Here is a 27,385-nt window from a genome sequence, read left to right as displayed (position 1 = left end):
GCTTTACAAGTTTAATACTTTGATGCCTATACTGAATTGCTCCTGTCATTTTGTTTGTCATAAAATGGCAAAACTAACCACATAGGAGTAAAATATATTTCCCAAATCTTGTATTCTTTCTTTTAAAACTTCTTATATAATGTGATTTATTGAAAATATGTGCATAAATACTTAACTAAAAATTATAATATTCACACACAAAATAGTTCAAGTACACAGTGAAGTATATTAGAAAGAGAATGGGGTTTGGAATAGAGACTCATATTCAAATTTTTTCTTTATTTGTTCCATTTTATCTAGGATTTCTTTCCTAATTTTCTCACCTACTGCTTTTATTTTGGGCAGTAGTCACATTGGTAAACATGAGATTATGCACATTTATCTTTTCTTCCATTCTTATAAATGATTTTATAAATTAAAATAATTAAAATTTTCATTTTTTTAGAATATTGAAATGTGTGACTCTCCAACATGAAAGACAGCCTGAGTTTAGCTCTCTTTCCTTGAGAATAATTTACATAAAGAAGCATTTTTAATGATCTTTATTCAGTAAATATTTACCATCTGTCTCCTATCATGGAAGAATTATCCTTTTTATCAAAGACAGACAAAAAGAAAAAAAGGAGTAAACAAAAAAAATCTATCTATTTGTTCTCTGGATCACATCCTATGACATGTCTAAAACTTTAATGTTGGGTTACATTCTTTGTTTTCTTGCATCATATATTTCTTTTTTTTTTCAAACATACTGAAAGACATGTGGCTGTTAATTCACAAAGCAGAAACAGAACCCACACCCCCTGGATTGAAAGAATGGAGTCTTAACCACTGGACCACCAAGGAAATTCATATCTTATTCTTTATGGTCATTTACATAATTACAGAAATATACTCTGAGTCACCCATGTTAAAAACAAAAAAATAAAGTAAAACCTTATCCCGACACTACATTTCACTTCCAACCACCTTTACATTTCTCTGTTTCTTCTTAGCTGGATTTCCTGAAACCACTGTTTACAAAATCTGTTTTTACATCTTCACTTTATATTTATAACACAAACAAGTACATTTAGGATTCTACTCAAATTTACCAAAGAAATGACCTCTATGTTACTGATCCTATTTACTGTGTGCATACTAATGTCAATAATCTGTCTACTTATTTGGCATATAGTAGTGCAGCAAATAGCCAAATATCCCTAAGTTCAGTTCAGTTCAGTTGCTCAGTCGTGTCCAACTTTTCCCGACCCCATGGACTACAGCACGCCAGCCTTCCCAGTCCATCACAACTCTGGGAGCTTACTCAAACTCATGTCTATTGAGGCGGTGATGCCATTCAACAGTCTCTTCCTCTGTCGGCCCCTTCTCCTGCCTTCAATCTTTCCCAGCATCAGGGTCTTTTCCAGTGAGTCATTTCTTCACATCAGATGGCCCAAGTATTGAGGTTTCAACTTCAGCATCGGTCCTTCCAATGAATATTCAGGACTGATATCCTTTAGGACTGACTGGTTGGATATCCTTGCAGTCCAAGAAACTCTCAAGAGTCTTCTCCAACACCACAGTTCAAAAGCATCAATTCTTCAGTGCTCAGCTTTCTTTATGGTCCAACTCTCACATCCGTACATGACATCCCTATCTTTCAGTTCAGTTCAGTTCAGTCGCTCAGTCGTGTCTGACTCTTTGCGACCCCATGAATCACAGCATGCCAGGCCTCTCTATCTTTAGGAAGCTCATATTCAGGGGACAGGAGACAGGAATTAAGACCATCCCCAAGAAAAAGAAATGCAAAAAAGCAAAATGGCTGTCTGAGGCCTTACAAATAGCTGTGAAAAGAAGGGAAGCAAAAAGCAAAGGAGAAAAGGAAAGATATACCCATTTGAATGCAGAGTTCAAAAGAATAGCAAGGAGAGATAAGAAAGCCTCCCTCATTGAAATACGTATAATATCATATATGAAACGAGTCACCAGTCCAGGTTTGATGCACGATACCGGAAGCTTGGGGCTGGTGCACTGGGACGACCCAGAGGGATGGTATGGGGAGGGAGGAGGGTTCAGGATGGGGAACACATGTATATCTGTGGCGGATTCATTTCGATATTTGGCAAAACCAATACAATATTGTAAAGTTTAAAAATAAAATAAAATTAAAATTAATAAATAGCAAAAAAAAAAAAAAAAGCCTTCCTCAGCAATCAATGCAAAGAAATAAATGGAAAACAATAGAATGGGAAAGACTAGCAATCTCTTCAAGAAAATGAGAGATACCAATGCAAAAGATGGGCTCAATAAAGGACAGAAATGGTAGGGACCTAATAGAAGAAGAAGATATTAAGAAGAGGTGGCAAGGATACACAGAAGAACTGTACAAAAAAGATCTTCATGACCCAGATAATCATGATGGTGTGATCACTCACCCAGAGCCAGACATCCTGGAATGTGAAGTCAAGTGGGCCTTAGGAAGCATCACTACGAACAAAGCTAGTGGAGGTGATGGAATTCTAGTTGAGCTATTCCAAATCCTGAAAGATGATGCTGTGAACTGCACTCAATATGCCAGCAAATTTGGAAAACTCAGCAGTGGCCCCAGGACTGGAAAAGGTCAGTTTTCATTCCAATTCCAAAGAAAGGCAATGCCAAAGAAGGCTCAAAATACTGCACAATTGCACTCATCTCACATGCTAGCAAAGTAATGCTTAAAATTCTCTAAACCAGGCTTCAGCAATACGTGAACCATGCATGAACTTCCAGATGTTCAAGTTGGTTTTAGAAAAGGCAAAGGAACCAAAGATCAAATTGCCAACATCTGCTGGATCATCAAGAAAGCAAGAGAGTTCCAGAAACATCTATTTCTGCTTTATTGACTATGCCAAAGCCTGTGACTGCATGGATCACAATAAACTGTGAAAAATTCTGAAAGAGATGGGCTTACTAGACCACCTGACCTGCCTCTTGAGAAACGTGTATGCAGGTCAGGAAGCAACAGTTAGAACTGGACATGGGAACAACAGACTGGTTCCAAATAGGAAAAGGAGTACGTCAAGGCTGTATATTGTCACCCTGCTTATTTAACTTATATGCAGAGTACATCATGAGAAACAATGGGCTGGAGGAAGCACAAGCTGGAATCAAGACTGCCAAGAGAAATATCAATAACCTCAGATGTGCAGATAATACCACCATCATTGCAGAAAGTGAAAAAGAACTTAAGTGCCTCTTGATGAAAGTCAAAGAGGAGAGTGAAAAAGTTGGCTTAAAGCTCAGAATACTAAGATCATGACATCTGGCCCATCACTTCATGGGAAATAGTTGGAGAAACAGTGGAAACAGTGGCTGACTTTATTTTCTGGGCTCCAAAATCACTGCAGATGGTGACTGCAGCCATGAAATTAAAAGACGCTTACTCCTTGGAAGGAAAGTTATGACCAACCTAGATAGCATATTCAAAAGCAGAGACATCACTTTACCAACAAAGGTCTGTCTAGTCAAGGCTATGGTTTTTCCAGTAGTCGTGTATGAATGCAAGAGTTGCAAGATAAAGAAAGCTGAGTGCCAAAGAACTGATGCTTTTGAACTGTGGTGTTGGAGAAGACTCTTGAGAGTCCCTTGGACTGCAAGGAGATCCAACCAGTCCATCCTAAAGGAGATCAGTCCTGGGTGTTCATTGGAAGGACTGATGCTGAAGCTGAAACTCCAATATTTTGGCCACCTCATGTGAAGTGTTGACTCATTGGAAAAGACCCGGATGCTGGGAGGGATTGGGGGCAGGAGGTGAAGGGGACGACAAAGGATGAGATGGTTGGATGGCATCACCGACTCAATGGACGTGGGTTTGAGTGGACTCTGGGCGTTGGTGATGGACAGGGAGGCCTGGCGTGTTGCAGTTCACTGGGTTGCAAAGAGTCAGACACAACTGAGCAGCTGAACTGAACTGAACTGATTCAGGTGATGAATAGTACTATAAAAAATAATAGAGTAGGGGCAGGGATCTGAATGCCAAGAAAAGAGTTGTAATTTTAAATAGGGTGGTACTGAAGACCCCACAGAGAAAATGAGATTTAAAAGAAAATAGGAAGTATATCAAAGATTGAGCCACACAGATAAAAGAATGATAAACATAAAGGCCCTAAGACCAGAGCATTTATGACACCTGGTAAAAAGTTATATCATATAAGTAAATTAGATACAATTCTACTATAGTTGAGATGGAATCATTACAGAGTTCATAGCTGAACAATGATACTATTTGACAAATTTTAAAAATAGTATTTTGGCTGCTTTATTTCAAATAAACTATAGAAAGCCAAGGATGGAAGAAGGGAGACCTTTCAAGAAGATGTCGCAATGACTAAAGCAAGAGGAGATGGTGAATAGAAATTAGGTGGTTGTAATGGATGTGGAAGGAAGTAATAAATACATAATGGATATTTTAAAGTTAGAGCTGATCAAGACTTGCTGACATGAAATGTGAGAAAATAATGAGTCAATGATGATTTCAAAGATTTATCCTGATGAAAAGAGGAATTCTTATTTGCTTATATGAAAAACACTGGAAGAAGCAGAAATTTCAAGACAGTATCCATTCAGCTTTGGAGATGTTACGTTTAGAAGCATATTAGAAGTCCAAGTAGCGATGCACAGGTACTTGAATATGCTAAGCTGGAATTCAGGGAAGAATATCTGAGCTGGAGATACAACTCTGATAGTCTTTGTACATGCATTCTAAGTCACTTTAGTCATTTCTGACTCTTTGCAACTTTATGGATGGTACCCTGCCAAGCTCCTCTGTTCATGGGGATTCTCCAGGGAAGAATACTGCAGTGGGTTACCACACCCTGCTTCAAGGGATCTTCCTGACCCAGAGACCGAACCCTTGTCTCTTACATCTACTGCACTGACAGTTGGATCTTTATCACTAGCACCATCTGGGAAACCATCCAGTAGTCATCAGCATAGAATATTTATGGCTACAAGACTGCATGAGATAACCAGAGTAATTATGGAAAAGCCTGAATGAAGATCAGAAGTCTGAGGGGAAATCAGTAAATGAAACTTGATACTTGACCACTCCATTTTTCAAGGAACATTCTGTTGTCTGTTGTTCAGTTGCTAAGACTTATGCGACACTTTGTAACCCCATGAACTGCAGCACGCCAGGCTTCCCTGTCCTTCACTATCTCCCAGAGTTTGCTCAAACTCATGTCCATTGAGTACTAACTAATGCCATCCAACCACCTCATCCTCTGTTGTCCCTTTTTCCTTTTGCCTTCAACCTTTTCCAGCAACAAGGTATTTTCCAGTGAGTCAGGTCTTCAGATCAGGTGGTCAAAGTATCCGTGCTTCTGGTTCAGTATCAGTCCTTTCAAGGAATACTCAAGGTGGATTTCCTCTAGGATTGACTAGTTTGATCTCCTAGATGTCCAAGGGACTCTAAAGGGTCTTCTCAAGCACCACAGTTTGAAAGCATCAATTCTAGGGCCCTCAGCCTTCTTTATGGTCCAACTCTCGCATCCATACATGACTCCTGGAAAAACCACAGGTTTGACTATACAGACCTTTGTCGGCAAAGTGATGTCTCTGCTTTTTAATACTCTGTCTAGATTTGTCATAGCTTTTCTTCCAGAGCAAGCATCTTTTAATTTCATAGCTGCAGTCACCATCCACAGTGATTTTAGGGCCCCCAAAATAAAGTCTGTCACTATTCCCATTTTCCCCATCTATCTGCCATGAAGTGATGGGACCTAGATGCTGTGATCTTCATTTTTGAATGTTGAGTTTTAAGCCAGCTTCTTCACTCTCCTCTGTTGTCTGGGCCCCTATAAAGGCACTCCCTTCTAGTTTTCAACCTACTGTACAGATAACTGGTAGATTCTTTTCAATCTCCTGTTGGTTCCTGTTCCTCAACATAAAATTTAAATAGTGAGTTTCTCAGGGCTCAATCCTGGGTTGTCTTTTCTCTGACTTTGCGCTTTTGTGTGTTCATGAGGAATGCATTAAATCCCATGGTTTTAAATTCTCTCTCTATGGGATGAATCCTAAATGAAATTTAGAAGTCTATGAAGTCCATACATAGATACTCATTTTCCTTCTTAACATACCTATATGTTTGTGATGACACAAATATACACAAAATATATTAACTCAAATATAAAAGGCCATAAGGAGTTACTTTTCTTTCTTTTCAATATACAGCATTTTCACCATAGAGTCTCCTTAAATTTTAGAAGTCATTCTTCATTCTTTTGTTATCCCTCATATGTAACATCCAAATAGGAAGTCCCATCCATGTTAACTCAAATTTATATCAAATCTGCCTTCATTGCAATCTCTTTATCCTAATTCAGGCAGTTGTTTTCTTTCATCAACCCTTTTCCCCACTCTCATTCTTGCTCCTGTATAGTACATTGTCCGCAGATATGTAGGAAAAAAAAAAACAACTCAAAGATTAAATCATATTGCCAACTGTCTCTTGCTTAAAATTATTCTGTTATTTTATCATTGCTTGAAGACATGATCCTACTACATTACTTCAGGTCACTTAATTCTTAATTATGCCATGTTTTAGCACATGAGTATTTTTTAGATTCTTCAAACAGGTAAGCTTTTTCTTCTATGAGGGCTTTGTTTATTCTGATCATCCTGTTCTCCTAAGTCTCACTGTGCTGGCATTGCGTCCATTCCACTGTTTCCATACTAAGTTTCTTCTTGGCATTTTTACTTCATCAGAGAGTTATGTTCCTTGGGTATCTAATTGACCTAGGTCCTACATCTACTATCTTATTCTCTACTCCAGCCACCTCCTTTTTTTTTTTGTTTGTTTCTCATTTATAACAGACATTCACATTTATAGTTCCTTTCTTCCTTTCCTTTTTCTTTTTGTTTTGGTCTGTTTGTTATATATATATGTAATTTTATTTGACTGTTTCTCCAAGGATAATAGCCATGAAAGCAAGGATTTTTCACCTCTCTTTTATCATCGTATCCCATAGCAAAGTAAATAGAACATATTCAATAAATATTTGTTGAATAAGTGAATGAATGGATGGATAAATAAATGCTATGGGCAGGTCACAATTGAGTCTCTGTAGGAGTGATTTTTATGTGTCTCTTAAGGAACTTCATTTAAAAAAGAGGACCTACAACTAATATGAGGCGAAATATCTTAAGTGGCCCATGGAAGTATATTCTACTGGGAAGAAATTTAAAATAATAAGAGCTGACTTTTAGAATTCTTAGTATGTGTGGAAATGTGTTAATTTCCTTGTATAAAATGTCATTCAATAGGACAACACTTTGAGATACACTGTATTAACATCTCTGTTTTACAATTGAGGAGACTAAGTTAATGAGGGTCCTAGAAAAGCTAATAGGTAAAAAAAAAAAAAAAAAGAACCGAGGCTTCTTCTAGAATTTGCATTTAGAACCATTAATCGTAAAAAAAAAATCATGACTCATAAATTATATTTAAATTGTTTTATATTTTTATTATACACATATATTTTTTTACACTTGTGTTAAACTACAGCTTTATTAACTGTCTCTGTAAAAACAAAAAATTTACTCACTCTGACTCATGGAGAAAAAAAGTGGAATCAGAGTTATGAGCTTTCTTTAATGAGGCAATCAGCTTTAATTAAAAGAAAATCTGATATAATCACTTGGATCTAAATGTGTGTGTTTACACAACTATAGTAATGAATTTAACTTGACTGTGCTGATGAGAAAGCTGGAGGTCAAAACTTATGGAGATAAAGAAAGACTCAGTTCATTAATTAGGTTGGGCTAATGGTCTGAAAAAAGATTTAATTTGACTAGGTTATACCTTTATTACATGCCACACATCCTTCTCATGTTTTCTGACACTTTTTATAAAGAGATACGGATTTTCCTGTCAACTTATTTTACTAGAGAGTATGTCATTATTCCTTTGACATCTACCACAATCGACTTCAGTGTTTATATAGATTTCTGGTTTGTAAAAATGTCTAAATAATTACATGGCATTGTAAGTTGTGATGTGAGAGACAGTGAGAATTCAGAATTTACTCATATTTAAAAATATAGACATTAACTTGTGTTGAAATTATTGATTTTTTAAAATATATTTCACACCTATTAAAAATCAGAGTAGCATACGGTATTTTAGCAAACACTTTCTTAGTATTTTTTTCTCCAAATTTGTAATAAATGTTTTTGCCAGTTATCCAGCCTAAAACACAGATAATATTGTTATATAGAAATTGAAATAAACTTCTATAATAATCATAATACTTGCCCAGTAATAGTTTATGGTTTAATAAATACCATAATAGGCTCTGAAAAAATAGAAGATATAACAGAATTTTTAAGGTAAGGGGAGGAAAGAACAAATTCAGGAATCTGAATTATGTAGTGAGAGAAAATGAAGAAAAATATTTTTGGAACTAATGGAAAAACCAAGATATAACTTTAGACATTCTGAATCCAGAACCACAATTGACAACTATGCAAAAAGAAACCCAAAATTCTTGTTATCTTCAAGTTACATCATATAAGCAACTATATATTTCAACAATTTATCAATCAAATCCATATATACAAATATGTGTATGTGTGAGTGTGTGTGTATATATAATATTAGGTTGGCCAAAATGTTTGTTAATTCAGCTTTTATGTGGAATGAACCTTTTGGCCAACCCAATATACATGTATAGCCTTGAAAACATATCTCTACCACATTATTGAAGACACTGGCTCTGAAGATACAAAACATTTATTTTCTACTGATACATATAAGCTATCACCACTCTATTCCCCTGCAAAAGCCGTAAAAACCAATGACAGCAATACACTGTCACAATATAACTTATTTTGAAAGGGATATCACTTTTTTTTTTTTTTTTCTTTTTGGTTGTTTGACATCATCTGGGTTAAAGAGGCCCTTGAGTACAGACATTTTTGTGAAGTTTCTATTAAAAGAATAGAACTTGTATGACTTTAAAATGTGTTATTCTCTAAGTACCAACAAAACCCTAAGGAATGAAATTTTCTTGTAGAGTATGAAACAAATTGGTCCCATTCAGATTCAGACTGATTTTGGCCTACAGTCCTACTTATCATTTAATTAAATGGGAATGCATTATGCTAAGCTATTAAATCAGTCCTGTAGCAAAAGAAGCAACGAAATCTAGCATGAAAATACATCACAAATTATACAGAAAGAATTCTCACAGGAAGATAAGAGTATTGCAGGGGCATCTACAGCCAAAGAGAAAGCATGAGAGAAAACAGAAGAATTACTGAACAATGTAATGCACAGGAAGACTTAAAATATTGAGTCTTTTATTTACAAAATAACAATGTCATGAAAAGGACCTTTTATTATTAAAGGTAATTTAATAGCTGTGGAGTTAATACTATAGGTCAATGGAAAAAGTTAAAAATTAAAATCTCTGTATCAAGAAATTACTTTAGCAATACTTATGTAGAACTTTAGAAAAGAAAGAAAACAATTCTGAGGCCACATTTTTAATTTATTTACTAAAGTATTTCTTCATGATCAGTTACATTTAGTGAATAATTTCCAACGATTTAAGTAATTTAATAACAATATTGTCAAACATGTTTTGGTAACATTAGCCCAATTTTATGTCCTGCTTAAATTTCTATGGATGAGTAATTTATGGGCTTCCTTGGGGTTCCCTTGTGGCTCAGCTGGTAAAGAATCTGCCTATATTGTGGGAGACCTCTGGTTAGATCCCTGGGTTGGGAAGATCCCCTGGAGAAGGGAAAGGCTACCCACTCCAGTATTCTGGCCTAGAGAATTCCATGGACTGTATAGTCTATGGGGTCGGAAAGAGTCGGAGACAACTGAGTGACTTTCACTTTCACTTCGTGCCTCAGATGGTAAACAATCTGCCTGCAATGTGGGAGACCAGGTTCAATCCCTGGGTTAGGGAAGATCAGCTGGAGAAGGAAATGGCTACCCCCTCCAGTATTCTTGCCTGAAGAATCCCATGGACAGAGGAGCCTACTGGGCCACTTGTCCATGGGGTTGCAAAAAGTCTGTCAAAACTGAGTGACTAACACTTTTGAGTAATTTAACTTTCATCCAGTGATTATCTATCTGCCTATCAAGAGAGACTGAGAAAACAGGTGGCAAAATAAACCCCTCACCAAGTACTACTGAGTCACTGTGAACCAGGAAAAAAAAAGGACAAGTCATCAGTTTCCTCAGTCAGCCACCATGTCACACAATTAACAAATAATTATGACTATATAACCATAGTTTAGATGCATGGAGACTTATAGAATAAATATACAAATGAATAAAATAATCTTAGGATAGATATATCTTGTATGTTGACACAGTCATAAAACACAGACTATGTAATTTAAATTAAGACATATAGAAATCAAGTTCATTTGATTAATTATTTTTTAGAGTCAGAACTGAAAAGCAGCTCCCCCTAACATCTATTCTCATAGCTATGTACACACATTTTGGGAAAATTCTAAAATATAAACAAATGTTTTGTCACCTGCAAATAATTAACTAAATTACTGATATGCTATTTAAAAGAGAAATGAAAGCATTCAAGATTTTTAAAAACTTAGCCAAAAAAGAGAATAATGATTATATAATCCATCTCCCTCAGTTTCTTTATGAGCAAATTAAGATTCAAACATTCAGCTGATTTTTTACAGTTAACATATACTATACACCAGGGCTTCCCTGGTAGCTTAGTCAGTAAAGAATCTGCCTACTATTCAGGAGACCTGGGTTCAATCCCTGGGTCGGGAAGTTCCTCTGGAGAAGGAAATGGCAACCCACTCTGGTATTCTTGCCTGGAAAATCCCATGGAGAGAGGAGCCTGGCAGGCTACAGTTCATGAGGTCACAAAGAGTGGACATGACTGAGTGACTAAACCAATACACTATATGCTGTATAATATGCCATCATACAGTGATATAACTGAGATTCCAATATGTAACTTTAAATCTTTAGCTTAATATTAGTGCCTTTCCTATTGTCTCTTATTGAAAACAGCAAATAAAGAAATTTTATATGTGTAGCTATTTACCTAAGATTCATCCCAGATTCCAAAAGTTTCCAAATATTGGCTGATTTTGCACTATCTATTCCTTGCTGGCTTTGCATATTTTATTTATAAGCTACACAAATCATAGGCGTTTAATCAAAGTGTGATAAACAGGTTACTGGGAGAGAACATTTTTTACAATTAAAAGAAGATGCAAATCATATGTAACATAGTATACTATAAACAATTAAAAAACAAAATCTTCACTTAAATGAATTGGGGAATTCCTTGGTGGTCCAGTGGTTAGGACTCTGCACCTTCACTGCTGTGGGCCCAAGTTCAATCCGTAGTTGGGGAACTAAAATTCCACCAACTATTTGGTACAGCCAAATATATATATTTTTAAATTAATAAAAGGAAACAAAAGAGTTGGGGGACTGGAGGGTCCTCTCATACCCTACAAACATAGCAGAGCCTAGAAGGAAGAAGAAATATTCCTTTTCTTTCCTGGTAAGGACTCAGTCAATGAAAAGCCAGAGAAAGACTCTTTGTTTACTATTATCTCCTCCAATGTCCTTTCTACCCCCATAAAAGAGTTCTTTTTCCATTGTCATGTGGGGAGTTCCATATGTCTCACCGAGACTGCAATTGCAATTCTCTGGTGATTTCAAACAAACTCATCTCTGCTGAAAAAAAAAAAAATATCTGGTAATCTATTTGCTTTAGATCAGTAATACCAAGTATTCAAAATGATAAATAGAGTTTTCATTGGCTATTAAATAGTTTACAAGGTAAAATATTGATTTCATCAAGTGTGTAAACATTTCCATAAATATATGTGTGTGCAGTGTGTACTATATAGATAGAAAGGATTTTTTCTGATTCACTGATTTAGTAAACATTAAGATATTTAAGTGAATGTGCAATAGGTTCAGATTCTTATATGAATATTTTCAAAGGAATGATAGGAGAATCTTGTTTGTGACTCATGCGCTCTTCAAACTCAGCAAGGATGAGAAAGGGAGCTAGAGAGGAGAGAAAGAAACTGGTGAAATTGTTTCCTTTAACAGAGCCCATTTAGATCAGAATCTTTCTAATGAAGTACCCTCTCATGCTGGTCTAGTGAGTTGGGCTTCAATGGGATCACTCAGTTATGAAATTTGTTTCATGTAGTTGGCATACACACACACACAATTGGTGTCTATTCATGTCTGAGAAAGCTAAAGTTGAATCCACACAGGAATAAGCCAAAACTGGCATCTGAAGAAATCTTAGAGGGTAAGAGAGACAGGAGGGCTTCCCCTGTAGCTCAGCTGGTAAAGAATCTGTCTACAATGCAGGAGACCTGGGTTTGATCCCTGGGTTCGGAAGATCCCCCGGAGAAGGGAAAGGCTATCTTTTCCAGTATTCTGGCCTGGAGAATTCAGACATGACTGAGCAACTTTCAATTTCAAGATAGACAAGAGACCTTCCATGTTGAGATAAGCCTGATCTTTTTGTGTTTCTCAGAGGAAGAATTTGTTTCCTGTTTCATCAAGACTTTTGTTGTTGTTTAGTCGCTATGTCATGTCTGACTCTTTGCAACCTCATGGATTGTAGCCAAACAGGCTCCTCCGTCTATGGGATCTCCCAAGCAAGCATACTGGAGTGGGTGGCCATTTCTTCTCCAGGGGATCTTCCCAATCCAGGGACTGAGCTCGTATCACCTGCTTGGCAGTGGATTCTTAACCACTGAGCTGCCTGGAAAGCCTTTTAACCAAGGATTACAGAGACTCAATATGGCATCATCTGGGAACCTGTCCAATTAGGCCACATGAGGGCTAAAAAATACCTCAGGAGAAGACTGAGGGTATCCAATGGCCAGGGACCATGCTGGACAAGTGTCACTTGATGATACTGATGCATCCCCCTGAAATCACTAAAAAGGACCCATGACTGCCCATGATACAATTAGCCTGACTATCAGGATAAGAGAGGTTGTAGCCTGCCTAGGACTTAGAACCAGGCCAACTCCTTTACCTCTTCTCCCCTCTACCTCTGTTGAATCTCAGAGAAACCTGAAACAGCAGCAAGTAAGGAGTTTGGAAGAAGGAAAATGCAAGGTGGAGAGACCAGAACAGCCAATCTCAACCTTGTCCGTTCTTTACACAGGTACCTGGCTAGCAAGGCCTGGGATGGGAAAGAGGGAAAATAGGTTGGCATTCAAAAGGAGAGAAATAAAAGAAATTTTTTCAAATTTATTGTTTTTATTAATATCTGGGGCCCAGTTTTCTAGTTATAGAATTGAAACTGGGTCTCCTTTTATGGGCCAAATAGTCTGTGGCATCTTGTTACAGCAGACCTTAGTAATATATTTTACACATTTAATGTGACAACAGACCTAACTAGCTTTTCATCCTGGAGGAGATGTATGTTGAGGGTTTATTTCTAGAAAACTAAAATTATTATCTGCATATCTAACTGTGAAAACTAGAAGAAATTTGAGGCTTTTATTAAAACTTAACATGCATTTGTGACACTGCTTTTTGCATACAGTCACCACACTTGCTGAATCAGTCAATAAATACCTTTACAGGGAAAATGAAACAAACAGAATGTATGAAATCATGCCCACAGTAGAGAATCAGAATACACTGAATCAGAAACACTCATTCCATTTGTTAAATAGGAGGCTAATCTTCTCATTATCTTTGTGGTAGGAAAAGATAAATCTGTGCTACATGTCTGACAGAGTAAACATACATTAAAGGGCACCATAGAAAGAAAAAGGAGAAAAAGAAAAGAAATTTGTTTTCAAATAAATTAATGCTTTTAAAGGTATTAAATAGGAAAGACAGAATTTTGTTGAATATCTTTTATGTTATAGATTTATTTTAAAGTGTGTATGGTGGAGAGGGAAAGCATAATTTAAAAAATTAATTATGGATTCTAAAGTTCTAAAATAAGGCAGACCTAGGTGAGTAATAACAACAAAAACCTGAGAAACAATGATAAAATTCACACTATATCATAGTCTTCATTGTATTTATTGTGATTTTTGAAGAGATTTTCTACTTCTTTATAATTGCAGAACACTAACAGCTGCCACATGAAGACTGTTGAGGCCAAAGAGTCCAAGATGGCAGCCACTAGCCACCTGAGGCTTTTGAGCATTTGAAATATAGCTAGTGAGACTGAATAACTGAATTTTCAATTGTATTTCAATGTAATCAATTTTAATTTGAATCTAGAAATAGGCAGCACAAAATATTTTATCCATTAAATACAACTTTGTTGTACTGGTAGACTACATATGCTGCATTGCGTAAGATATAGTATTGTAGGGAAAGTATTGGACATATACACTAATGCAACATTAAAATGTGTTTATCTGAATATTTTATTCAGATAATAAGAATTATATTGAAGCCTAAGTAAAGCATAATTGCTAATCAATTATTTATTAAGTATAAGTAAATTATTCTTCTAATAAAAAAACCAACTCTTCCCAATGAAAACTTAGTGTTCAATAATGAATTGTGCTGTGAGTATAAAATATGCATCTAGATTTGGGAGACTTAACTGAAAAATAGAATGCAAAATATATCATTATCATTTTATATTGATTAAATGTTGAAATGTTAACATTTTGGACATATCAGCTTAAAAATAATTACAATTAACTTTGCCCAGTTTTATTTTGTTATGTGTTTGTGTATGTGTTATGTGTTTGTTATGTGGCTACAGAAATGTGAAAAAATATATATATAATTTTACATTTAAATATATTATGTTACATTTTATATTTAAAATATAAAAATTATTTTTCACATTTAAATATATTATATATATTAAATATGTATACACACACACATGTACTTGCTTGGAGGTTCGATGGAAGCATCTCCAAGTACTTGCTTGGAGGTATGATGCAAGCATATGACCACAAAATCTGAAGGTTCATGTTTGTTATTTAACAGAACCTCTCAAAAGAACCTGTTGTATTTTTTGTGGGAAGATAACATGTAACCCAATGCAACATGGTTGTTTCCCTGTTAGATCAACAGGTTTTAATTTTACCTTTTCCAACAAAAGTACATTGGGTATTATGAAATCATTGCCTTTCCTAAAAAGGGCTATTATACTTCTTTCACCTTAAACTGTTTTGTAACTACAGATTTCTCTTGGATTTTATAATAACAGTCAATAGTACCTGACCCAATAAAAGGATAAATAAGTTTGGAACAGTATACTATTTTATTTTTTTTCACCTCAAACATATATAGTAGTAAAGAATATATTCTGCTGATATTAACAGGTTTAATTTGTAAGATGTTTATTAAATATTTGAGATATTTCATTGTGAATAATTTTCATTATAATACATATTGCATTGAAATATGTTTTAGTGGATCATTTTTTTTTAATCAACATCCAGCCACTCATATTATGTAATCAAATAAATGAGCCTCCAACTAATTACCACAAAAGGTTAGGATATTTTTATTTCACAAAACATCCCTATTACTCAGAAGACACCTGAAATTGCCTCCCAATTCATTTTTAGTCAAATAATAAAGATAATGATGCTTCTCCCACTGATGTTGCTGATATTCTTAATAATAGCTAATATTTTATGTAATGCTTATTCTCTGTCAGATACCATTCAAAGCACTTTACATATATTAACTATAAACTGATATTGTTTTATGAACCTGTCACTTATAGTCAAGAACAGTCTATTTCCACAATTTTACTTATTTTATTCACCAAATTTGATTCTCAATGAATTTTGTGCATGCTAAGTAGCTTTAGTCACGTCCGAATCTTTGTGATCCTATGGACTGTAGTCCACCAGGCTCCTCTGTAACAGGATTATCCAGGCAAGAATACTGGAGTGGGTTGCCATACCCTTCTCCAGGGGAATCTTCCCAACCCAAGGATCGAACCCACTACTCTTATGTCTCCTGCACTGAAGGCGGGTTCTTAACCACTAGCACCTCCTGGGGGAAGCATTTTAGTCTTTTATAAAAGTTAAAAAAAAAAAAAAATCTTCTGTGAATTTGCAAATTTGAGGATAAGAAAGGCTGGAGTTCATCTTGAAATAAGTGCAGGCCTTAGAAGTAGAAAACTCTAAGTGTTTAAGACCTGCTGCTGCTGCTGCTAAGTTGCTTCAGTCGTGGCCAACTCTGTGCTACCCCATAGACGGCAGCCCACCAGGCTCCCCCGTCCCTGGGATTCTCCAGGCAAGAACACTGGAGTGGGTTGCCATTTCCTTCTCCAATGCATGAAAGTGAAAAATCAAAGTGAAGTCGCTCAGTCATGTCCAACTCTTAGCGACCCCATGGACTGCAGCCCATGAGGCTCCTCCGTCCATGGGATTCTCCAGGCAAGAGTACTGGAGTGGGGTGCCATGGCCTTCTCCGGTTTAAGACCTGGTTCTGCTAATTCCTAGTATGATGTTGGGTCTAACACTATTTTGACAGGGCTGCGGCCAGCTCAATAGGATGTTGGAATGAATTAGACAAATAAGCCCCTTTCCCTGGGTGATGCAGCATTAGGCAAAGGGCTTAGCTAGAGGTGCACAGTTCCCACTGCCACCTAGCCTGGGTATCCTTGTGCAAAGCATGTCAGCAAACTTGTCCCAGAGTATTTGTTTCTTATTTGATAAAACAAAAATAAATCAATAGATGAGATATTGTGAGGATCACATGAAATAATGCATGCACAAGTATTTTATGTGACAAATATATCTGAATATATAATTTCAATCATTCTTTCAGTATATACTGGGTACCTATAATATAGTAAACTCTGGGATGCAGAGATAAAAAGACACAGTCACTCTTTTTAGGGAGGTGGAAATTATAAAATCATAACAGTTCAGAGTCTGTTTTCCAGATTTTGTATATAGGTAGAATATTTATACTGTCCATACATTTTAATTTACACATATTATATTATTCTTTTAATAGAACAACACATTTTAAAAGGCACCCAATAGTAATAGAGAGTACTAATTTTTGCTACTTGCCAGTCACTTTGAATTTGTCAGAAACCAGGAGGTCTGAGAGTGATACTGAGAATATTGATTAATAGCTAGCAGGAATTAGAAACTGAATTGTGAACGGTGGACACAGTGGTATGCAGAAGGCAACCAGCTATGCCAGCAATTAGCCATTTGTTGTATTACAGGACAATCCTGGGCGTCCTGAAAGAGATGGGGCAGTTCAGGAGTCAGGAAAGCAATACAGGTACTCTGAGCCTACTGGGAGTAGCTATTTACCAATCAATACTATTTCAATATTTTAATTATCTTTAGAACAAAGAGTGGACTAATATAGTTTTATATCTCATAGTTATCACACGTTCATTGTAATGGAATACTATTCTGCATCCTTCAGACTCAAGTCTGGAAGCTTTCCAGGACCATACATTCTCCTTCACTGCCCACATGAGCTTACATATTCTAAATTATAACATTTTATAAATTACTTTTCTCCTACTAGAATACTCACTCATATTTTATATACTAGGCAAAAAGCTCTCTTAATTCAGGGATTGTATACCGGAGTCTAGTATACTACAGTTTCTGGTACAGAGTAAGTACTCAGAAATATTTTTGTTGAACAAAATCAGATGGTGGGTAAGTAAGTAAATAAATTTTCTATAATACATCTCTAATGTGAGCTTTAATCTAAAAATTGGACTAGTTTAATTAAATATTAGCAGTTAACATGCTTCATTTAATAGTTTCAGTGAACTAAATAATTGAAGAAAAGAACATACTAAGTGATGGTAAATTTATTGGCAGATAAAAGTCAGTCTTTTCTATCATAATTTATAGGATCATTTCCCAAAATGTGTCCTGAGGAATAGTAGTTCCAAAAAATGCTAAAAAAGGGCTTATCTACTTAAATAATTCAGTTTAAATTTGTTTAACCCGGTGACTCCAAAGTGTTTTGGGCCACAAAATTGACCTCCACATGACTATCGATCACCATACAACTCTAAACTTTAGGAAAACCCTAAGTTAATACTATCTTTGTCAATTTAAACAAACTTTTCTTAAATTACCTTTAGCTATTTCTAAATATCTTTGAATTTGAATTTAAAAGTCTTGGGATTTTAATCCCATAATGTCATTTTCAAGTGGCATGGTAAAACTATCTAAAAAATAAATAATTAAAGCCTATAGGCTTATTGCCTCAAACTCCATTTTCCATACTGAAATGGAGGAATCCATCACTTCCAGTGTGTTTGACTACTTCTACCTGCTGTGGTTGACTGAAGCCCTTTATAGGTCATTTTGTGCAATTATTGAGTCATTACTAGAAACTAAAATTACCTGTTCAATATCTTAATCATCTCAGCAGAATTATAAAACAGTGAATTTTGTTTATTAAACGCCAACTTCATCAATTATTTTTTGTTGATGCTATTCTTCAGGTGATGTGCCCTCACTAGAGATAGTAAATGTGAAGATTTAAGACTCCTTATTGTGACTAAAATGCTACCAAATACATTCATATATAAATGAATGCTAAATGGAACCATTACGAAACACCATGTGGTACTACCATAAAACAAGGGCAAATTTTGTAATACTTTGCCTTAAATTTTTGTATACTTGGAAATACAAGAAATCCATACAATTAAAGACTAAAAAGTTATTACTAATTAATTAAATTTATAATAATTTAAAGTATTGGATAGAAATCACATTAACTGAAAGGGAAATGTTAATTCAAAGTTAGTTGGGATAATAAAGACAGTAAGTATTGTAGACAATGTATTTTAAAAAATAATTGAAGCTGTAAGTGTAGCTTGAATATTATTAAATCAATACAGAATATCTTTTAAGTTTACATAGGAAAGATAACATGCATATTTCCTCAAGGAGAACAGTTTTTCACTTAATAAAAGTAGGCTATTTTGAACATCTAAATATTTGTACTTCTTGTTACTATTAATCATGATTCTGTGAATTTTCTCATTCTTTGATTACCTTGGATTCATCTTATTTGGGAGAGTTCTTGTACAACCTTGACTGAAAATTACATTATTTAGAGCCCAAACCTGGCTTCCCTAGTGGCTCAGTGGTAAAGAACTCATCTGGAATGCAGGATACCTGGGTTTGATCCCTGGGTCTAGAAGATACTCTGGAAAAGTGAATGGCTAGCCATTCCAGTATTCTTGCCTAGAGAATTCCATGGACAGAGGAGCCTGGTGGGCTACAGTCCACATGGTCCCAAAAAGTCAGACACGATTAAGCAACTAACACTTTTACTTTCAGAGTCCAACCCACATGTTAATCTTGAGAGTCACGTTTTCGATCAAGAGGCAAGCCTGGAAGACTCAGTTAACAGAACTTTACCAAAAGCCATTACTAGTGAAAACTCAGGACATGACAAGAGAGAAGTTCTCCCAACATCGGATAGGAATAAGAAGTATAAGCTGCACCTTCATATAAAATCTCTCATGGAGGATAGAGGTTAGCGAGGATAGCTCAAAATTTTATACAGATTTGTTAAAACCCATTGGCTAAAGGAATTAATTCTGAAGTCCTACAGCACTGATTTATGGAAAAATATAAGCCTCTTAAATACATATACACATTCAGTAGCTCACAAAGCATAATATATGTTCAACAAATTGAGAGTTTTATACTTCACTGAAGGACAGTTTTGGGTGGCATAAACATATGAGTGAGTTAACAGACAGCCAGGACCCTGCCACTGGTCTATCATGGTAAGGGAAAAGGAAAATTTATTATAGAATATGTAGTTAAAAGAGTTATAGCCAGACTGAATGGAAGACCCAGCAAAAGGTATGGAGTACAATCAGAAAGGTAGATAACTGCAAAAATCAAAAATTACAAATTGCCTGTGGACACCAGCATTGGTATCTTCAGAAATCTCAGGTACCAAGAAATGAAGTCTTCACTGAAACCAGTTAATATGTCTGAATAAGAACTGGGGTTCTATATATGACCAGTAGGTTTCAACTCATCACTATGAGGGTTCAAAAGATATCACTTATAACTAGAAGTTTGCTTTAAAAAGGAAGTAGGAGGTGGCCTAAGCCATGAAAGTTTGAAGGCCACAAGAAAGCTGAGTTAACACAAAAGAGACTTTTCTCATAGCAGAGGTTGTGAAATTTTAACTTTATTCTATCAATAGTAGGCATGTGTGATCCAAACTAAAATGTAAATCAAATTTTTTTCAGTTTTATAGTCATCAAGTACTATATTTTAAACCTGCTAGATGTTTTAGTATATGATCTACATTAAAACTGGATATTTGATAGATTATCTCCTATTAATAACAGTTCTATTGATACTTAAATATAGTAATCTAAATTCTATTTATTTTACTAAGATATATCTTGGTTTTCACAAATTCAATGAGATATTAAAATAAGGTTAATATAACTTGATTTTCACTGTAAAATAGATCAATAATGGGTTTGTGTATATATATATTTGTGTGAATATATATATATATATATATATATATATATATATATATATATAATGGGCTTCCCTGGTGGCTCAGATGGTAAAGAATCCACCTGCAATATGGGAGACCTGGTTTTGATCCATGGGTTGGCAAGATCCCCTGGAGAAGGGAATGGCTACCCACTCCAGTATTCTGACCTGGAGAATTCCATGGACTGTATAGTCCATGGGGTCGCAAAGAGTTGGACATGATGGAGCGACTTTCACATATTAAACACATTAAGAACACAGAAAATGTAAGCAGCATAGTCCTTTTTTTAAAGTAACAATCTGCCATATTTCCCTTTTTATCTATAAGTCAGGGTTCCTCTAGTATCAGTATTATGAAGATGGATTCAGTTCTTTAGAAAATAATGAAATTTTTGTAACAGAATCTCAATCCCGTATTTAATATGCTGATTTACATGACTACTTCTCTACACATTTCAAATTTCATTTGAAATTAAATGGCAATTACCCAGTTTACTGTTAAATACACCCATAATTTATGAACAGAATTTTATGTTGGGAGATATATGACTGGCAAATTAATTGTAAGGATTGAAATGAAAACATAAATATAGTCAGCTATGTGATGGTGGTGGTTTAGTGGCTAAGTCTTGTCCAACTCTTGCAACCTGTTGGACTGTAGCATGCCAGACTCCTCTGTCTATGGTATACCCCAGGCAAAAATACAGGAGTAGGTTGTCATTTCTTTTTCCAGGGGATCTTCTTAACCCAGGGATTGAACCCATGTCTCTTGCATTGCAGGTGGATTCTTTTACCATTAAGCCACCAGGGAAACCCCATAGTCAGCTATGGAAGAATTTAATTCTAACATCATTATCAACTAATACGGTCAAAGGCCTTAAATGTTACATTGCCATAACTATGAAATATACAGTTATATCATGCAAGAAAATGTTATCAGGGAGTTTTTAATGGTTGTTTTAGACCAATGGTTACTTAGACCATTCTGACAACTAAATATCTTCTTTTAATTATTGTCATGGGTTCTGTAGACATTATATTAATTATGTTGACTCTAATAGACCAGAGAGGTTCATAAAGACAGAGAAGTAAAAGAAGTTTCTTTTTTAAGTATTTCAAGGTAAAGTAACTATTTAGCACTAAAAGATACATGATGATATAATGGTTACATTGCTATTAAAATCAAAAGGAAATAAAACAAGTGACAAGATTAGGAACTATTTTCAAACTCTACAGACCAATAGAACTCAACTTCCTATTCTCTTAAAACTCAGTAAATGAAATATCTAGTTTAATTTATAAGGCTTCCCAGGTGGTCCTAGTGGTAAAGAACTTGCCAGTCAATGAAGGAGACATAAGAGACACAGGTTAGATCCCTGGATTGGGAAGATCCCCTGGAAGAGTGCATGGCAGTCCACTCCAGTATTCTTGCCTGGAGAATCCCATGGACAGACGAGCCTGGCAAGCTACAGTTAGTTCATAGGGTCACGCAGAGAACACAACTGAATTGACTTAGCATGCGTGAACAATTTATATAAGCTTAAAATAATGCAGTTTGTCCATGTATGAAAAGGGGATTAAGATAAGGATTCAAATTCAGCTTGTGAATGTTCTCTCAGAATGTGGTCAATTAAAATTGAAACAATATCTACTACCACACATATAAACTTCCCAGGTTGTTCAGAGGTAAAGAATCTGTCTGCCAGTGCAGGAGATGCAAGAGGTATGGCTTTGATCTCTGGGTCAGGAAGATACCCTGGAAGAGGAAATGGCAACCCACTCCAGTACTTTGCTTGGAAAACTCCATGGACAGAGAAGCCTGGCAGGCTACAGTCTATTGGGTCAGAAAGCGTTGGATGTGACTGAGCGACTGAGCACGTGCACACACACACACATCACACACACACACACACACACACACACACACACACACACACACACACACACATATATATATATATATCACTAGTTCTTAAATTGTGCTCACAAGGCTATGCCCACTGTCTTTATCAGAAAAAGAGCCTATTTGTCCATGTGCTACACTCCCATGAAAGTAAACTACACTTCAATTGTCCAAACCAAAAGAGGTGATATTCTCTTACTATATCATGCTCCCACCTTCAATCCTGAAATCATAAACATTGACTCACATTGATAGTTATTAAGTTAGAGGAGCTATTTCAAGATTAGATGCTGAAATATGATTCCCTGCCTTTTTTTTAAACAATGTATAAAGGAAAATAGGAAAAGCTGATTATCTAAACAAAATTAGAAAACAGTGCATTTAAACAGAATTGCTTTGATGCTGTGCTCTATTTTCAAACTTTATGATTTTTAAAATTCTGTAATACAGAGGAAACTGTTTTTCAGTTACACTTTCACTAAAATTGTAATTTAAATTTAAGTTCTAAGGAAAAGTGCTTTTTTCCTGGAGAAATATGGACACCATTTGTGATAGTGAGAAATAACAAAACTTTACATTTTTCCTTTTAATTGTGAGTGCTGGATTTAAATTTTATGCTTGATCACAATTTTTTTTTTAACTATCTGTACCTCATGGTTAGACAATGTGCTTCTCATTCATCCCATATAGTTGATTATCTCTTTCATTAAATAGTATCTTTATTCACTTGCATGTCCGAATTTTATTAAAAGAAATCCTAATATCTTTTGATTTACACCAAGATAACATGTCTATCTATTGTGAATATTTTAACTCTTTGGGAAACCAAGGCTTAAGACAACTCAGATAGCAATTAGTAACTTCACAATTCAACACTCACCTTCTGACCGTCAAATTCTATTATTTCCCACTATATTACGCTGCATCCCTGATATTTTTATTTATTTTGCTCAGTGACAGTGCACACACACTTAAGTCAAAACCCTTCCAAATGTAAAATATAGAGTCCTCGGAAGTTATTTCCAAATTATATTATGTGCATCTAAAATGCCAAGGGCCTCAGTGTAACTGGAGTTTACGTGAATTTTCAATAGAATTTGAAAGGTCTGTCCATTAAGTATGATTTCCTTACCAAAAAGATGCATTGCTGATCTGAAAATGCTAATCCCTTTTAGAATATTATAAAATATTTTATACATAAATTGAGAACACATTCTATTACTATTGGCATACCTTTGTTGAATTAAAACTAAGTATCTACAAAATGTTGATATGCATAAAAAGAATCATATCAACAATATTATGGAAGACAAAAGAAAAATCAAACTGTGATAAAATCTATAAAGATTTAGAAGACAAATATAAGATTACTCATATATTTTCATATTTATAATTATTTAAATACTGTAATTCCTAAATTTGCATGCCAAAGACAATTTTATGAATACAGGAATTGTATCTTTGTATATTAAAAAGTGTGATACGTCAAATAACTTAAAATGAAAATGTTGTAATAATATTTCACACTTGAATATCTGATAAAAATTATAGTTTTTAATAAACATCATGTAGAGGTAAAATTTTCTCTGTGGTTGTCATCTGAAAATCTCCTTCCAACTTAGAAATTAAGAAAATTGATTATTATTCATGCAAATAGAAAATAATAGATTTTAGGTTTGTAAGTGACAATAATATGGGGATTTCTATAAATAAATAAGAGAACTTGAAAACACCACAGATAAAGAAAAGTTTCACTATTATGTGTGAAGTAGCACTATTCAAGTTCTTATTAGAAGAGAATAATGTAAATTAAATATAAGAATCTTATTTAAAATCAAAGACTAATACAGAAAAACGATATTGAAATCTTTCTTTGAGGGAGAATTGAAAATTGAAAAAGGAAAAGTTTTAAAGCATAGAACAGATAATAATAGAACTTTAAAAGAAGATATTTCCAATATAAATAAATTTGGGGGGTATGCTTTATTTTAGACAGGAGTGAATATATTCAATGTGGGACCAAGGGGAGGAAAAGCATTTTCTGTATCAAAGGTTATTTCATTTAAACCATGATTTTTCTCACTACTTTTGAGTCAGAACATAAATATTTGTCAGAGTGTATCCTCAAACTCTACACAACCCGATTTAAATTGCTGTATATAAAATAATAAAGAAGCCATATAACATAACTGAAAGGAAGCTCTATGGGGGAAAGCATGTTGCTGTATCTATATGCCTATACTATCAATTACAGGATCAATTATGGAGCAAGCTATTAAAAATAGCTAGTGGTACTTAGGAATCTTAGGAGTTTTCAGCTTATTTTCATAATATAAATAATACAGATTAAACAAAAACATTAGGGGGAAAAACATCAATCTTTGGAAACAATATAAATCAATAATAATTACAAGTACTCAATAAGTATTTGAGTTATTAGGAAATCATGCCACATGGAGACCTGGTGGTGACTTTTGAGTAGAATATTCTACAAAATTTTCTATCTTGAATTGGTTACAATTTAGATACTACTGAAATTATATGGTAGCACAAAACAATCTAAAAATCATGATTGTCATTTCATGTCTGGGCATGTATTCAGGATGTCAGATTGTGGAATTATGAATTTTATAGCTATTTAAGTTAGCCTAGCAGAGTATTTGTTAATCCGAATTTCTTTGATTATAGTTTCAATAATTACTTCTCCAACTGAACTTCTGTGGTTTAGGTAAAATGTTTTTTGAAGATAATGCAGTTGAAAAACTCAAGGCTGAATCAGGAAAGTTTTAAAAGGATACAGTGCAAAGGTATGCTTTTATATATTAAAACTTTTCCTTGATTTTATTATAAAATTATAGCTTACATTTTCTCAGGCCACCTTATTCCCTCTATAGTGTGAAGATACAGATTATATCTAAAGTCATCCTCATTTGAGCTCCTTTTCCTGCTAAAAATAGAAATAATTCATATCCCATAAAACACTTCCTATTTTTCTACAGTAAATTTTTTTATATGTTACTTTTCAGTGCTGAAACTGGATAGGCAATGCAGGAAAATCAAACTGAATCTTGAACGTACTATAAAAGTCAATTTAAGACCAGTCAGTAGAATATTGATAATTAAGTACACAAATTTACTAACAATTTTGTACTACTGTCTTGTAATGGAAAACAATCTATCTAAAGATACCATTTTTATGAAACCATACAGCATACAGCAAATGAAATACCACTTTATTTTTTAAGACAGGACATCTATGTTTTTTTTTTTCTCTCTGCAAGTTGTACATTTCAATATAAAATAAGTGCTACTTTATTTCTATTCAGATAAAGAGTACATCTTACTGAAGGATTCCATGAATCGAGCAGAAAGGATCACCACATGAGTCAAAGATGATAATCATTTGAATATCTGCCATGCCATCTGCTTTAACTCATTGTAGAGGGAAATCAGAGCCATAAAATCATGTGAGTGGAAAACTCCATAAGGAAAGGGGTGAACCCAGAAATAAAGAGGCTCTACACAAACTATTTATTTTCACTTAAAGAGTCCTCTTATTTCTGAAGCACACAAAAATTTTTAAAATTTAAGTAAAACTGCAGCAAAATGTGATTGCAAATTTTAAAATGACACTGGCTAAAAATCATAAGATTTAAGTAATATGCCCAGTTATTTTTAATAAAATAAAGGAAAAAAATTCTATAGATATTTAATTTTCATTTTAAAAATATATGCTATCGTAAGAGACGTTAATACAATGCACAGATTTAAGAGAAAATCTGCATTCATGTTTCCATTTGAATCAACAACTTTACAATAGAAATTATAGATTTTTCTACAATGGACTTTGTCTAATATCTTGAGTTAAAATCTTTGGAATTTTTATTATAGTGACACCCAATACACTATTACAAATTCCAATCATATTAATCTTTTGCTATTATTATGAGAAACGTATTGACAGGGTAGCTGTAGAAAGGTTACTGGTATACAAAGTATAAATTGTTGAAATCTGTATTCCAGAAAACAATATGTAGTCTAACACTATTTCAGTTATTAACTATAAGCTGCTGAAAGCCATCATATTAAATTCCCAAAGTGCTTAATACTGAAGATTACTAAAAAGGAAAGTATTGTAAAAAAATAGATAAATGGAAATATGTAACTGTGGCAATGTTCACTGAATAGTAGCTAATACACTGCTGAGAATGAAATGAATTATTTAAATAAGTAGTCTGAGGATAAAATGCACTAAATCCACATAATATTACTAAACATTACAGAAAGCACATTTTTATTAATACTCCATCCTCATAATAATCAAGTTCTAAACAGAGTTTTTTTAAGTTAATATAGCAAATACTATATCTCACTTATTCAAAATTATACCTGTTAATAAAAATGGTAGACAGCAATCTTAACAAGGTTAACTAAAATAGCATCCACAAAAACACTGTATATGGAAATGGATTTCAATTGATGAAGACTCTGTTCAGAATTTTCTGCAGTGTTTTGTGGTACATGTTTGGGTAGCATGTCCCACTGCTGAAGCACTTTCTTAAAGATAAATATTACATGTTACACATTATCTTTTGGAGGTTATAATATTCTTTATTCTGGACAGTGTGCTATAAAACCCAACTAACTTTTATACTGCAATTTAGTTATGATCACAATATTGCCTTAGCAATAAAATGGTCATTTTTGCTTACTCAAATTACCATGTTTTAAGATAAAGATATTTTGCCTCTAACATAAAATGCAGTTATGTATACCAAAATCATTTTACACGTCAAAAGAGGCAGAGGTATTAGTTAAATATACCTTGATACGGAGCACTAAATCCACGGTATCGATGATTGCTGTCTGTAACAAAATGCAGTCTGAGCCAGTTTTTGTTGCTGATAATTGGTGGTGGTATATTCATTCCAGATAACCTGAATTATGGAAGACAACAACAAACAAATTTAAAAAGCTTTTCAGTAGTAAACATTG

The 27,385-nt window shown here is 34.4% G+C and overlaps 1 protein-coding gene across 1 annotated transcript in view; it reads right to left on the bottom strand.

The window, feature by feature from the left end:
* Nucleotides 1-27,385, bottom strand: part of CSMD3 (CUB and Sushi multiple domains 3) — a 1,470,240-nt gene that overhangs the window by 922,047 nt on the left and 520,808 nt on the right. Inside the window, exon 6 of the mRNA NM_001424929.1 lies at nucleotides 27,215-27,327. Within this exon, the coding sequence (NP_001411858.1) occupies nucleotides 27,215-27,327 (113 nt within the window). The remainder of the gene's footprint in view (nucleotides 1-27,214; nucleotides 27,328-27,385) is intronic.

Source organism: Bos taurus, chromosome 14, assembly GCF_002263795.3.
Source record: "Bos taurus isolate L1 Dominette 01449 registration number 42190680 breed Hereford chromosome 14, ARS-UCD2.0, whole genome shotgun sequence".
NCBI classification, from domain to species: domain Eukaryota; kingdom Metazoa; phylum Chordata; class Mammalia; order Artiodactyla; family Bovidae; genus Bos; species Bos taurus.
The sequence above is the reverse complement of the archived record's forward strand: the minus strand, read 5'-3'. Positions and strand labels throughout refer to the sequence as shown.